We start from the raw sequence: 16153 nt of genomic DNA, 5'->3' as shown, positions 1-16153 counted from the left end.
ATGAGGCTTCGAGGAACTGGAGAGTCTACAGAGTCCTGAAAATGGAAACACCACCGTAACCACCACAAAGTGAAGGCATGAGCATCTTCCCTACTAACCCAAGAACACGGCAACATACTGTTTGGAAGGTTTGGAGAAATGAAATAACGGCTGACTTGTGAATAAGGATGAAAATATCCGATGATGTGACTCCCAAGGGCAATTATGGTTAACCCCTCATTTGTTTGGCATTTTCAAGGATTGAACTGTCCCACAGAACTGAATTTTCCTGACAACTCAAACTTTCCTATCTATGTGCCTTGAGTGTTTTCAACCAGGCTTGGTGGAAATACTTCTGAAATTGGTTATTCAATTATCCTGCATTCTTGAACAGAAGCTGTAAGAAATAGCATTTCTTTAGATGCCTCTGACTGCAAGTCTGAGAAGACCTGATTAAAAGAGAAGTCTAAGTAGTTAGGACTTGTGATGGTCTCACGAACAAGGAATCCAGAACTGGGCATTCCAGGGCTGATGAATTCAATAGCTCAGTGATGTCAGGCTGACTTTCCCCTCATGGTCACAAGGTAGGTGCATAGCTCAAGCCTCAGGGTCTCACATGACAACATCTAGGCAAGAATGAAATGGGGGCTTCTCCTTATACATGTCTTTACTCAGAGAGGAAAATATTTCTTAGAAGACCCTTACTCGACTTCCCCTTGGGTCTCATTGGCAGGACTGAGTCACAATTCCATGCCTTGGTCTTATGGAAGCCTGAGAGGGTGAATACCTAGCACTTTTGGACTCTGAAATGGGAGGAGGGTTCATAGAAAAGAAGGATGGAGAGGCGCCTGGGTGGCTTGACCGGTTAAGCATCCAACTCTGGATTTCGGTTCAGGTCATGATCTCAGCATCATGAGATTGAGCCCCACATTGAGCTCTGAGCTGGATGTGGAGCCTACTTAAGATTTTCTCTTTTCTCTCCCTATGCCCCTCCCCATCCCCAAAAAAAGGATGGAGAATGGCTGTTGGTTGGGGTCCAAGAGTGTCTGCTAGGTTACCAAGATTGGTAGTGAATATCACTTACAGTTTGTAATGGCTCGAGGGATGATTGGGCTTTTTGTTATATGCTGAATGGCCCTAGACTGGGATTATTTTCTGTTTCCTAAGTCTGCTTTTTTTATTTTTCCCCAAATCTGCTTTTATTTATTATTCTCTCTCCTTCCTTTGCGTCAACTGCGAGTTATCATTACTTGCTGTTCATTTATCTTGTCCTAATCTTGCCATAATTCGATTTTTTTTTTTTCTGGAAAGATCATATAATCAAACTTGTGAGGACTATGCCTGAAATGTTCTAAGTGAGCATCTGACAGCTGTCCTGAGTATCACATACATGATGTAGCATTGCCTCTGGCTGTTCAGGGTCATTTTTCCATTGTGAGGCCTTTGGAGAAGTGACACATTTCTAGAGAGTCTTATGAATTTAGGTACAACCCTAATGAAGTCGTCTTATGGTGAAAGGATGAGCATTTGGGGACAGTTAAGCTTGTTTACAAGAGAAAGCAAAACTACATCTGTCCCATCTAAACCCCAGCATGGTTTAGAGAGAGGCAGCAAAGTTTACTGGTGCATATTCAGCTCCCTCTCAAAGCCACATGGCTGCCAGTTGCCTGGAGAACACCACTAGCCCTGGGACTGTGACCAGTGGAACTCCTCACCTCAGTGACTGTCCAGCATGAGGCAAGCTGATTCCTGCCCTCTGCCAGGGCAGCAGGGCCCTGTGAGGGAATCCTGTGAAATGCCCAGGTTGTACAGGATCAGAAATGTTTGGCAGTGACTTGTTTCAACAAGTTCTTAAAGAAAGTGATACTTTGGATGTGGTTATTGAAATTGTACTGAACAAGTGAGGCCTATCCCTTCTGTGGATCCAGAGCTGACCAAAATTCAGTCTCTGTCTACAGGAAGAAGGAAATAGGAAGCAGTTGTCAAAATAGCACTGATGATGAGTAACTGAACCAAATGGAATGATTCTCCTCTGGGAATCAAACTGGAGCTGGTAGGTGGGTTGTGTCCAAAGGAGTCCAATGGTTAAGATGTTCTGTTTTGATACAGCTAAAGCTATGAGCCAAACTGCTTAGAACCCTGGGAGTACCTTCAGAGCAAGTTAGCTGTTTGAAGACCTAAGGTCATCATTTTACTATGTATCAGAAAATCATGAGTGAGGGGCTCCTGGCTGGCTCAATCAGCAGAGCGTGTGGCTTTTGATCTCAGGGTTGAGTTTGAGCCCCACATTGGGTGTGGAGATTTCTTAAAAATTAAATCTTAAAAAGAAAAATCATGAGTTAGCTCCATAGGCAAACGTTAAGTGGCAGAAACATTTGGGGATAAGGAAAACAAGCTTTGTGGGTTTTTTTTTTATTCTGACTAATTTGTATCATTCAAATCATTCTTACAAGAAAAATGCAAAGTATTTCTCATAAATATTTTAGTTCTTAACTCTTTATGCAGAACATTTTTAAAGAATTCTTTTATTGACTGTTGATGATATAGATAGGATATAGTTTAGTTAAGTTGAACAAGATATTTCTATTTTTTTAATTTTATTTTCTTATATGTAGATTACCGATTTCATTTCTCAAGGACTCTGACCATTCCTGCTTCACTGATCATCCAGCTACTGTGTTCAAATTTTAATATTGGCTTCAACTATGCTTTTTTAGAAGAAGCTCCACAGGGAAATAATCATGCAATCAGTGTTTTTCTGGGATCACGGTACATATCAGCATGTTACTGGCTGGCAATTTTTTTTTCCTAATCATAACAATTCACTTGCCTGGGTAAATAAATTTGCATTCACATTTTTGAATTGTTTCTGATCTTAATTGGGCATTTAGGGGGTCAAAGTGGATGGTCCAGAACTAGGTGGAAAAATCATTTTTCAGCATGTCAAAATACCAGCAACTCATTTTCTACCAAACAAAATAACAGGAACAAAAAATATAATGTATTCCAAAGCCCAGAAAAGCTGGTAGCTTGACAATCATGAAGACTGTGGTATTCTGTGTATTACTTTGATACTGAATATGACTGTACTTACTTTAAATTGGTAAAATATTGCCTTTGAATTCTATTATTCAAAATGACTGCATTTTTGAAGGGAAGCTTGCATGTTAAATACTTTTCACCAGTGCTGTTGGCAATTGCTCTGGAGGTTAATGTGAATCTTGTTTTATATTTGGAAACTTAATATGTAATATAAACAATTGAAGTCAAATTAAACTATATATGAATAGGCGTTTTTTTCTAAAATTAATCAGAGGAGATGCAGTGAGTAATCAGAAAAGATATAAACTTAATTTTAGAAGCAGTATTTATTCAGAAAGACTAAGGATGTTACAAATCATGCTTTGTAATGTAAAGGGACACAAAGGGGTTTTCTGATTTGAATTATTTATAATTTGAGTCAGTCTGTTTTTCATATTTTGTATTGTTCCTATATGTTACTAAATCTCTGCTTTGGCACAAATAGGCAAGTGCTAAAACTGCATTGAGGCACATGGAAAATGTGACTTACGAGTGGACATTCACAGTATTGCCACTCTTTTGGGGTTGTGGTGACTCATATGTAGAAACCCCCTACAGCACTGAGTCAGAGTCAGATATACTCAGTGGTCTCAGAGGCCACTGGACATTTTTCTATTTCTTGTTTTTTGGATTTTTTTTTTAAGTTTGCTGCAAACCTGACTTTTCCTTCATGAAATCATTTTGGATGCTGAGAGGGCCTCGCCCAGTCAAATGTCACCCTACCCTGGCATGGTGACAGATATACAGCTATCTAGTATGTATTTTCATATATTTGCCTCATGTAACCAAAAAGATGAATCTTGTATGTTCTTCACAGTAGAGGCTTTAGCTTCCCAAATTGTGTTTATGGCACAGCGAATGTGTTATGTGTGAGCAGGTTGTACCAGTATCATGAAGAGCAGGAGGCAATGGGGCCCAATAGAAGGAGCTCAGGATTTACACCATGGGACTAGATTTGAGCCCTACCTCCTTTGCACCTAGCTAAGGCATGAACAAGTTAATAGATCTCTTGGAGTCTCAAGTTTGTTCGTCTGTTAAATGCACATGGTAAAAATAATGTCTGCTTCATAGATTTGTAAGTCTCAAATTAGATAAAATATGTGGAAGTACTCTGTAAAGCTAGGAAATTCTATACACATTTTTTCTCATTATTGTATTTTCATAAGTTAACGTGCTTATTCTTTGCCCTGGAAGTGATAACATCCACATAACTATACATTATATGCCTCGAGGAATGTGCTATTGAAACAGTGTGTTTGTAATCTTGGCTTGCCTCAAACTACAAAGAGGGAGTCATTTTACTTTTAAAAATTGAGTTAAAGGACCCCATAATGAACAGACAAAAGCACATAATACTTGTTAGCAGCAAACATTGGAATCAGGCTGCACTCTTATCAGTAGACATAATGCAGTGTTCAGATGAGTCCCTGTTGGCATTCCATTAAGGAGCCCCCACTAGTTTAGGAACTATATGTGGTAACACATCTGGAGAAGCTTCAAACTGCTGAGTAGCAGAATTCACTGCTTGATTGGAAGTAAAGTGATAACTTTATTTTTTCTGGTGGTCCAGTGGCCATATCCTATAAAGTAGAAAGATTATCACCTGCTCTCTGGCTCCTCATTCCAAATCCATTCTTTAAAGACAGCCTCTATCCCACCCCCTCCATCAAATTCTAGATGAGGAAGGTACTGCCCAGCCTTTGAAGAGTCTATGATTTAATAGAGTCTTAAAACAGATAATCAGCTAACTTCTCTATGGAATACTGGATGAAGTAAGTGCCATAGGAGGAGTTCACATGGCTGGGAGTGCCCAGCTTCTGTGAACACTTTATAGCATTTGGTTAGCATCCACACACTTTCCTCATATTAGTTAAATTTGTGTGTGATTTTCATTTATGTACCTAGATTGTAGATTCCTTGAAGGCACGGAAGGCACCTTGGTATTTCTTGTTCCCTCCCTCCATACCTTTTACCTAAACCTCAGGCACTATTTGTGGTTCGGATGGTCTGTACCCAACACTCAGGTTTAACCCATACATTTAACCCCTAACTTGTCTCTTTCTTTCTTTTTCTTTCTTTTTTTTTTTTTTTTTTTTGTGTGTGTGTATGTGTGTGTGTCTTTGCAGTCGACCTGCCCCTGTTTTTCCCTCGAGACCAGCCGACTCTCACATTCCAGTCCGTCTATCACTTTACCAACAGTGGACAGCTTTATTCCCAGGCCCAAAAAAATTATCCGTACAGCCCCAGATGGGATGGAAATGAAATGGCCAAAAGAGCAAAGTAAGTGAATCCATCGCTGTTTCTTACAAACAGGAGCATTTCATTTATCTAGTCCAGGAATTGGCGACCTACTGCCTGCAGGCTAAATCCTGTCCCGCACCTGTTTTTGTGAGTAAAGTTTTATTGGAACACAGCCACACTCATTTCTTTACTCATTTTGTATGGCTGCTTTCATGCTACCATGGCAGAGTGAGAAATTGCAACAGATCACATATGACCTGCAAACTCAAAAATATTTGCTGTTTGGCCCTTTACAGAAAAAAATTTGCCAACCTCTTATCCAGACTCATCAGGTAGATTGTTGTTGTTGTTGTTTTAATGTGTTACAGGATTTATCTGAAATCTACCAGTCTATTTAGAGTAAAAGTACTAGAGGAATTAAAGTTGTGGGTAAATGGGGTTGATGGTGAAGATGTTAGCAGCTACTTTCATATTTTTTTTTAAATGGAAAGTTTCAGCTGACAGTAAACAAATAGAATTTCTGCTTAGTAGTCAATACATGGATCCAATACCAAGTTTTTCACGTGGAACTGTCATGTCTCTGAAGGAACAAAGTGGCTATATACCTCATTGCATCTCTACAGCCATTGCCCAAAATAGGGCCTGTGTCTTCTTCATCTGAATAAATGGCTATGCAAATAGCTTAGAACTGTTAGAATCCCTATGGAAGTAGGCTGGCCATGTGGTAGAAGTTGAAGTTAGCTAGAGTTTGGAGCTTAGAGATTTAAGTACTGCACGTGAACCATCTGCAGAAAGCGTTCGTAAGTCATATGGAATAGGTAAACGTAAAAGTATGTTGGTGTTTTATTGGTCAGACTTTAGTAACTGGAATGCGAGTTCATGAACCATGGTCTCCTAGAGGAAAGTGACAGTGGACAAAAATAAGTCATGGTTAGAGTGGCAGGTGGTTATTACTTTATAACTTTGAACAGCCATACAGTCACCCCTGTGATCCCAACTAAGGAATGATGCAATCTACAGAATCACACTGTGAAGAATATTAAGTATCTTCTTCATTCACTTATTCAGTGTTTATTGAGCATCTCTCATGTTCCAAGCAGTGAGCTCCATGCTACAGATGAAGTGATAAACAAATTGGATGTAGCCCGTGTCTCCATGAAATTTACAGCCCAGCAGGAGAGATGAAAGCCTTTATCAAGCCAAACTTCTGACAGTTTTTTTTCTTTTTTTTTTTTAAGATTTAATTTATTTATTCATGAGAGACACAGACAGAGAGGCAGAGACACAGACAGAGGGAGAAGGAGGCTCCATGTAGGAAGCCTGACGCAGGACTCAATCCCAGGACTCCAGGATCACGCCCTGGTCCGAAGGCAGTAGCCAAACCGCTGGGCCACCCAGGGATCCCCCAAGTTTGAAATTCTGTTTAAGGAAAACAACAGATACATGCAAATGTGCCTAATAACAATGATTAAGACTTAGATATCTTGAAACAGACTTGAAAAGGGCGATTAAAAAGTAAGTTTTAGATTTGAGGTATTGCAGTTGTTTCATTTTCTGGGCTTTCCCTGTGTATATACAAGATCTGCCCTTAGAAAATGGGCTGTTATTTGTGGTATGTGCTATGGAGTCTGAACCAGACATGTCCTTGTGGTTTCCATGGCAAAACTGTGTGTGTGTGTGTGTGTGAGTGTGTGCATTTCTTAACTAGACATTTTAGCATGTATGAATTGAGTCTTTAAGAAGTTGCAGACCACAAGCCTATGATTTCAGTATAGGAATATCGTAAGTGAAGCCTGTTTATCTTAACAGATTGGTTCAGAGTTGCAAGAGACATTTGCTTTATGTTAACACCAGTCTAAAGAAAACATCTGAAGTAATGTTAAAAAAAATCTGCTTTCTACTGTAGTGAAGATGGATTCATTTTAAATGTAATAAAAGAGAAAGCCAGCCACTCATGCTAGGAAGAAGAAATAGTTTAAAGCTCTCTTCTTAAAATGAACTGAGTAACTTTCCTGGGTTGTATCAGAAAGCCAGGTAATGGATAAACATAATCAGAGGACTGTCCTGCAGGACAGGCTTGAGATTGTTAGGGTTTCAGAGAAAGGACAGAAAGAGAGAAAGGTCAACTGTAGCATTCCTTACACGCCCTGTTTCTTTGTCCTGTGAAAATATTGTATGTGCACAGTGCGTAAAAGGCTATAATTCACTTGGAGAGCCTGCCCATGACATAAACACTCTCACGGTTTATGAACAGCAGTAGAGCCCTTTGAGTGGAGTCAGCTGTTTATTCCCTCTGGTAGAGCAAAATTCTAAACATGTGAACTCAGAAAGGATGCTTTCTGGCACAGACCAGAGTTTTTCTTATGACATGTACTTCTTGCTCAGGGCTGTCCAGCATATTCTGTCCTCGCAAGTGAAATGCCCTCTACTGGGTGAGCACAGGCTTTGGGGTCATGCATGCCCATGCCCAGCTCCTATTACAAGCTCTTACACAAAGCTAATCAAATAAGCTCTGTGGCCTTGGGCAGGGTTATTAACCTTTCTGAACTTCATCCTGTAAAACAGGACTTACATACTCCTCCCTATTGGATGGGCTTGATATGAAGGGTCAAGGAATGGACATATGAACAACTTCTGGGTTTAGCTTCTGCTTTGTCCCACAGTGCCTTTACTCACCACTTCTTCCCACCCTCTTCCTGCCCCTTCAGATCCTTCAGTGTTCTTCCTGTGGCTTTCTCCATCCATGCTAATGTGCAGGCAGCTTCTTTCTCTCCCAAGCCTCAGTGGACTACTGGTCGTGTACAGATCTTCCTCAGCTTATGAAAGGGTTATGTCCCTAGAAACCCATCGTAAACTGAAAATATCATTTATAAATTGAAAATGCATTTACAGGGCACCTACATGGCTCAGTGGTTGAGCGTCTACCTTTGGTTCAGATTGTGATCCCGGGGTCCTGGGATCAAGTTCCACATCAGGCTCCCTGTAGGGAGCCTGCTTCTCCCTCTGCGTATGTCTCTGCCTCTCTCTCTCTCTCTCTCTCTCTCTCTCTCTCTCTCTCTCATGAATAAATAAGTAAAATCTTTAAAGAAAGAAAATGCATTCACTACACCTAGCCTACCCAACATCATAGCTTAGTGTAGCATGACCATAAATGTGCATGGGACACTTAACCACTTGCCACCATTGGGCAAAATCATCTAACATAAAGCTTATCTCATAAAACAGTGTTAAATATCCCACGGGATTTACCAAATAGTATACTGAAAGTGTAAGACAGCATGGTTGTAAGAGTACAGAATGGTGGTAAGTGTATCAGATGTTCACCTTTGGATTGCGTGGCAGACTGGGAAATGCAGCTAGCTACCACTGCCCAGCATCACAAGAATCCTGCCACTTATCACTCGCCTAGGAAGGAATCAAAAATCAAAATTCAGGGGCAGCCCGGGTGGCTTAGTGGTTTGGCGCTTTCAGTCCAGGGCGTGATCCTGGAGACCCAGGATCGAGTCCCACATTGGACTCCCTGCATGGAGCCTGCTTCTCCCTCTGCCTTTGTCTCTGCCCTACCCCCTCTGTCTCTCATGAGTAAATAAATTTTAAAAATCTTAAAAAAAATCAAAATTCAAAAGTATTGTTTCTACTGAATGCGTATTGCTTTTGCACTACCATAAACTCAGAAAGTCAAGTGGAACCATCTAAGTCAAAGACCAGGTATACTCCTTTTAAATCTCTTTTGTATTATTCTTTTTCACGTCTTTATATTGTTTCATTTCCGAAATCAAATTGTGAGTTCTTTGAAGGGAGGGCTTTGCATATATATCTTGTTAAAGATATTTATTGTAGTGTAATTTACATATAATGAAGTGGACAGATTTAAGTATATCTTTTGATGGGAGTTCTGACAAAGGTACCTTCTACCTTTTCCAGAACACTGTCTGATTTCTATTACATCTTAGTTTTTCCTTTTCTGGATACTTCTTATAAATCAAATAATACAGATTGTATTCTTTTGTGTCTTTTGTATCCAACCTAATTATTTTAGATTTGTCTGTTATAGCATTCCTTTTTTACTGCTGAGGAATTTCCACCATAGGAATATACCATAATTTATTAATACATTCATCCACTTATGTATATTTAGTTTTTTTCCGGTGTGGGGACTTTATGAATTGAGCTGCTAAAGACATTCTTAAATAAGTCTTTTTATAGATGTACAGTTTCAATTCTGTGAGTAAATAAGTGGGAGGGGGTGTGTGTTTGATTAACTTTATAAGAAACTGACAAATTTTTTATGAAGTTTTCATGCCAGTTTATACTCCTACTAGCAATATATAGGATTTCATTTGTTCCATATCCTCTCTGAAACTTGATATTGTCAGTCTTAATTTTAGCTGTTCCAGAGGGGATGAAATGAGATCTCATTGTAGTTTTTAATCCTAATTTCTTGATGATTAATGATGTTGATCATCTTTTCATGTGCTTATTGGTATGTCTTCTTTTAAGAAGTGTCTGTTCAAATTTTGCCTATTTTCAATTAGGTTGTTGGTCTTTTTATTATTGAATTTTAGGAGTTATTTATATGTTTGTCAGATTTATGCATTACAAGTATGTTCTCCCAACCTATGGCTTGCCTTTTCATTTTCTTAATGGTGTCTTTTGATGAGCAGAAATTTTTATTTTTAATGAAATTGATTTTATTAGTGTTTTCTTTTTATGTTAATGCTTTTTGTAGCCTCCTAATTATTTGCCTACCACAAGATCATAAAGAGATTCTTCTATGTTTGTTTGTTTTACAAGCTCTCATTTTGGTTTGACATTCAGATCTCTGATCCATCTCAAATTAATTTTTGTGTATGGTATGAGATGGATGCTGAAGTTAATTGTTTACATATATCCAGGTATTCCAGCAAAATGTGTTGAAAAAAGTTTTTTCTTTCTCTGTTGAATTACCTTCATGCTTTTGTCAAATTAAATTGACTATATATGAGTGGGTCTATTCCTGGATACACTGTTCTGTTTCCTTGGCCTATTTTTCTGTTGGTATACTAATACTAATATTTCTTAAAATCAGGAAATATCAATTCTTCAACTTTTCGTTTTTGAAGATTGTTTTGGCTCTTCTGGGTCCTTTGTATTTCCATATATGTTTTAGAATTAGTTTGCCAATTCCAACTCCAATTTCCCCTCAAAAACAAAAAACCCACTGAGATTTTGGCTGGTGTGGCATTAAATCTATATATCAACAAGGGGGGAAATTTACATTTTAACAATATTGAATCTTCATATTAATGAGCAGTTTCCTCTGGGTCTTCTTTAATTTCTCTAAGAAGTGTTTTGAGATTTCAGTGTAGAAGTCTTGCATCTTTTAAGTGGTTTTGCTTTTATTATAAATGATAGTTTTTTTGAATTTTGTTTTTGACTTGTTTCTAGTATATAGGAATACAAATGATATTTCTGTATTAACCTGGTGTCGTGTGGCATTGCTAAATAAGTTCATGATTGCTACTAAATTCTAGTAGCTTTTTTGTAGTTGTCTGAGTGTTTTTTACATAAACAATCATATCTGTTAACAGTTTTTACTTTCTTATTTCCATCTTTATTATTTTTGTGTTTTTAATTTTTTTTCTTACCTGCTTGTACTGGATTGGATCTCCAGTACAATGTTGTACACAGTGATAATAGCAAACATCTGGCCTATGTTTCATGTTAAGATTGAGGTTAGCATAGGTTTTACATAGATGTCTCTATCACATTGAAGAAATTCTCGGATATTCCCACTTTGCTAAGAGTTGTTATCATGAATGGGTATTGAATTATTTAGAATGCTTCTTCTGTATCCATTGGCCTGATCCTATGGTTTTTGCATTATTCTATTAAAATGCTTAATTACATTAATTAGTTTTTGAGTATCAGACCAACCTTGTATTCCAGGGATAAATAAATCTTCTCAGTCATGACATTTTATCCTTTTTTATATTATTAGATTTGATTTGCTAATGTTGTGTTAAAATGTTTATGTTTTCATTCTCATTTTCATGAGTGATATTGGTCTGAAATTTCTTATGTTGTCCTATCAGATTTTGATAAAAGCACCATGCTGGCTTCATAAAATAAACTGGAAAATTTTCTTTCTACCTCTGTTTTCTGAAAGAGTTTATGTAGGTTCAGCACTGCTTTTTTAATATTTGATAAAGTTTTATTTATGCAAATAAATTCAAAGAAATCTTTACTAAATATGGGGATATTTATTCATCTTTTTTCCTTGTGTTAGTTTTAGCAAGTTGTGTTTTTTAAAGCAAGTTATCCATCATGTCTAAGTTGTCGAATTGATTGGCATGAGATTTTTTGTAATATTCATTCATTTTCCTTTTAATGTCTGTGGGCTGTAACTTTTTTCATTCCTTATGGTGAAAGTTTCTGGTTCTTTCCCTTTTTCTTAAAACAGTCTAGCTAAGGGTTTATCAGTTTTACTTATCTTTTGAAAGAAAGTTATTTATTTTATTAATTTATGCTTTTATTATTTCCTTCCTTCTATGTATTTTAGTTTAATTTGTTCTTCTTTTTCAGGCTTCTTAAAAATGGAAGCTTAGGTCATTGATTTTAATTCCTTCTTCTTTAATATAAGCCTTTAAGGCTACAAATTTCTAAGATTTGCATTAGCTACGTCTGACAAATTTTAACACATTTTTGTTACTTTATTAGAAATATTTTCTAAAGAAAAAAATATTTTCTAATTTCTCTTGTGAATTCTTTTTTAACCATGCATTATTAATAATTGTGCTTGAATTTCAAGTGCTTGGGGGTTTTTCTAGATATCTTACTGATTCCTAATTTAATTCTGTTTTGATGGAGATCATAATCTGTATGATTTCAAGCCTTTAAAATCTATTGAGATTTGTATTGTGGCCCATTATATGGTCTATCTTGGTAAATAATCCATTGAACTTGAAAAGAATGCGTGTCTTGCATTTTTGAGGTATAGTATTATATATACATATTAAGTCAAATTATTTCTTACTGTTATTCAAAATGTCTATATCCTTACTGTTATTTTTTTTGTGTTTAGTATTGGTTTTTGAAAGGAGGTGTGTTAAAATTTCCACCTGTGATTTTCGATCTGTTTATTTCTCCTTTTAGTTCTATCTTTTTTTTTTTTTTTTTTTTTTTGTATTTTGAAGTTTTGTTATTTAGGTATATACATACTCAGAATTTTTATGTCTTTATATCTTGATAAATTAGCCCTTTGATCATTATAAAATGGCCCTCCCTGTTTCTGGTAACTCTCCTTGACTTGAAGTCTGCTCTGTCAGATTTTAATATAGTAGTACCAGCTTTCTTATGCTTATTTTTTGCATAGTATATGTTTTTTCGTCCTTTTTCTTTCATCCTATGTGTCTTCATATTTCAAGGAAACTTTCTGTAGGTTGGTTTTCTTTAAATCTAATTTGATAATCTCTGCCTTTTAATTGGAGTATTGGTCTATTTACATTTTATGTAAGTAATGAACTGATTGAGTTTAAGTCTACCATCTTAACTGTTTGTTATTTAATTTCATTTATATGTTTATGTATGTATTTTGTATTCCTTTGTTCTTCCCTTTTATTTTTTTGAGTACTTTTTAGTATGACTTCTTTCTCCTATTGTCCTCTTAGCTACAGCTTTTTGTATCATATTTGAGTTATTAATATACTAAAATATATCCTTAATTTGTCATAGTCTACCATGAATTAGTATTATAACACTTCAAGTATAATGTAAAAACCTTAAACACTGTTAATTCCCTTTATACTTTCTACTATCCTTTGTGTTACTATATTCAAATGTTTCACTTCTACATATTTTGTGAGGCCCATAATACATTGTTGTTACTTTGGCTTTTAACAGTGAGCTAACTTTTAAAGAATTTAAGAAAAGAAAGAAAAATCACATTCCACTTTATTCTGTAGTTCCCAAATAAAGGACATGGAGACTCATTTCCTCCCCAAAAAACCCCACTAATTTTTAAATGTCTTCCTGGAACAAACCATCAGAGAATCATACCCAACCTGTATGCAGGGGACATTGAGAGTCGAAGTCATCAAGAAAAGAAAGCTATACCTGCATAATATCCAGGCACCTTTGTCTACCCTGTGGACTTCATCATTTACAGAGCACCCTCACACACCTTCATGGGATCATCACTGCAGCCCTGTGTGGGGTACAGTGTAGAAATCCTCACTGTCCTTCATGCAGATAAAGAAACTGAGGCTGGAGTGATTAAGTGACTTTCCTAAGGGCACACAGCTAGCTTCTAGTAGTCAGGAAATAACACAGAGCTGTGACTTTCTGCACATCTGTCCCTAGGCAGACAGATACAGTTCCCCATTCTTTTTACCACTTGTCTGAGCCTCCCTCTCAGAGGCCTGGTACTTGAATAACATAAATACAGAGAGGAAATGCATGTGGCAATTAAGAGCACTGACCCTAAAGTGAAGACAGCTGAGTTGAAACCTGTTTCTGCCACTCACTAACTGTGTGACTTTGGGCAAATTCATAATCTCCTTGAGTCTGTCCCTTTCTCTATTAAATAGTGAAGCTAGTTTTAGAGGGTTATTATGAGTATGAAATTGTGTGTGTGATTTTCTATTGTTATTTTTTTTGAGATTTATTTATTTATTTGAGAGAGCACAAGCAGGGGGAGAGGGAGAAGCAGACTCCTTGCTCTGCAGGCTCAATCCCAGGACCCTAGGATCATGACCTGAGCCAAAGGCAGTCACGTAACCAACTAAGCCACCTAGGTACCCTGTTTTCTATCATTAATTAATAGATTACTATACACTTAACAGTTTAAAATAGCACAGTTTTTTTTTATCTCATAGTTTCTGTGGGTTAGGAGTCCAGTACAACCTTCCTGGGTCTCCATTCAGGGTCCTAAACAACTAAAGTTGTTGGCTGGGGCTCCTATCTCATCTGATGCCCAAGGCCTCTTCCACTCTCATTCGGGTTGTTGGCAGAGTTCAGTTCCTTGTGGTTGTAGAATGGAGATACTGGTTTCCTTACTGACTGTCAGCTGGAGGCTGTTTCCTGCCACATGGCCCCTCCATCATTGAGCCAGCAGCAGTGCTGTTTCTAGCCTCTGACTTTGGTGTCAGTGACTTCTAGACTCAGACTTAAAGGGTTCTTTGATTAGGTCAGGACTACCGTGAATCTCCTTTTCCTAAAGTCATCTGTTCTGTGTAACGTAACAATCCTGATTATAGAAATGAAATCCACCATTTTCATAGTCCTGGTGATTATTATTCAGGGGGTGAGGGATCTCAGGGTCCATGTTAGAATTCTCACCATACAGAGTGATAGAGGTGAATTGTCCAGCAGAGGGTCTGGTCTGGCATGTTGTGAGCACTTGGTCATTGTTCACTCTCAACATCACTATCCCTGGAGGGAAAAAGATTTTTCATTAAAAAACATCACAGTCAGCACTGGATCCAACCAAACAGTACCCTAACCTCAGTGACTTGGCCAGAGATTTTTAGATTCTAGGCTGTCCCATACATGGCCACTATCACCTATGGTTGTGTCTTCTGGGTGCCAGCCCAACCAGCTTAGAAAGTTGGAAAAATCCATCCTTCCATTGTTCAATCTACATAAAGCCAACTATCACTTTGAAAGAAATCTGAACTTACTAGTTACCTATGTTGGCATCTTATATAGCTGTTGATCTATCATGATGAATGATTCAGATGATCTTTTGTAATCCTTTCTAGTCTGATAAATCTGTGAATAGATGGAATGAGTTTTCTGTGAGTTTAACATTGTGTATAACTATCAGCTTGATCCTAGAGGTCTAAGTAGTTTCTTAGAATAGGATTTAACCCCAAACCACCCACTGCAATGGTTTGTCACAAATTAAATCCATTATATAAATGGAATCACTTGAAGCATATTTCAAAAAATAGCTTCTCAGTCAACACATGGGAGTAATTCATGAACCTCCTAAAACCATTTGTTGTTTCCCTTCGTGCCTCAAGGTCAGAAAGAGATGTTATTTTCTTATTTAGAAACCTATCCAAGTGCTCCCAAAGCAGTCCTTAATTCCCCATATGTTCTTCGCCATGCATACTTTTATTATTTGTCATCAAGTTGTCTTTGCAGAATAATTTTCTCTTTCAAGGGTTTTGTTTTTAAAAATCACATTATAGACTATTTTTATAGACTAGTTCAGTTACCTTTTGTTGTTAATACCTTCATATTCCCTAAGACATAGTTTTCTCCAAATTTGTCATTAACTGCCAAATGCTTCAAACCAGTCTTATGCATTAGCCCTCTAAAGAAACCAGATAAAAATAGATCTCCTCTCTTTGATTCCAGAGAAGGGGGTTAGATGTCCCCACCTGATTTACTCCCCATCCCCACCCTTACTGTGGTTCTGAGGCCCCTCTGGGTCCCTCAGATGCCATGGAACAGTGTGGAAACCCCATTTCAAAAAGACTAGTTCACAGTGCGGTCACAGGAGCCCTGAGGCCTGAGAATTCTTTGGGATGAGGGGAGGGCTACGGAAGGGGTGTTGAAGTGTAAGTGGTCATATATGAGCCTATGTATGTGTTTGTCTCTCCAGAAATCTATTACTCACTTCTTTACTGCCTTAATGGTAGCTCCTTAAGGCAGCTCAAACTATGCTCTGTTTCTGTTAAGATTTCCTTAGAGTCCGGCCTCTCTCTGCAGTCCCTGTGCTTGGTCAGCTGGCCAGGGGACACCATGACTTGTGTGACACCCATCAGTGTTACGAAAAACCCTAATGGGGACTTTGCCACCTACTCTTTCTCCCTGGACCACTATCTTACCCTTCACCCACCTCCTTGGCCTCCATCCCTCCTCC

At 37.7% G+C, this 16153-nt stretch overlaps 1 protein-coding gene across 7 annotated transcripts in view; it reads left to right on the top strand.

Annotated features, from left to right (window-relative positions):
• Positions 1 to 16153, top strand: part of BABAM2 (BRISC and BRCA1 A complex member 2) — a 405688-nt gene that overhangs the window by 365290 nt on the left and 24245 nt on the right. For 4 of the 7 annotated variants that reach the window (XM_072767925.1, XM_026016025.2, XM_072767924.1 and 1 more), the window contains one exon: positions 5187 to 5340. The exons of the other annotated variants lie outside the window; for them this stretch is intronic. In XM_072767925.1, coding sequence (XP_072624026.1) covers positions 5187 to 5322 — 136 coding nt within the window. In that variant the 3' untranslated portion in view covers positions 5323 to 5340. The remainder of the gene's footprint in view (positions 1 to 5186; positions 5341 to 16153) is intronic. 7 annotated transcript variants of the gene reach the window in all.

This window comes from Vulpes vulpes, chromosome 8, assembly GCF_048418805.1.
Source record: "Vulpes vulpes isolate BD-2025 chromosome 8, VulVul3, whole genome shotgun sequence".
Lineage (NCBI taxonomy): Eukaryota > Metazoa > Chordata > Mammalia > Carnivora > Canidae > Vulpes > Vulpes vulpes.
This window is presented reverse-complemented; position numbering and strand designations above follow the sequence as displayed.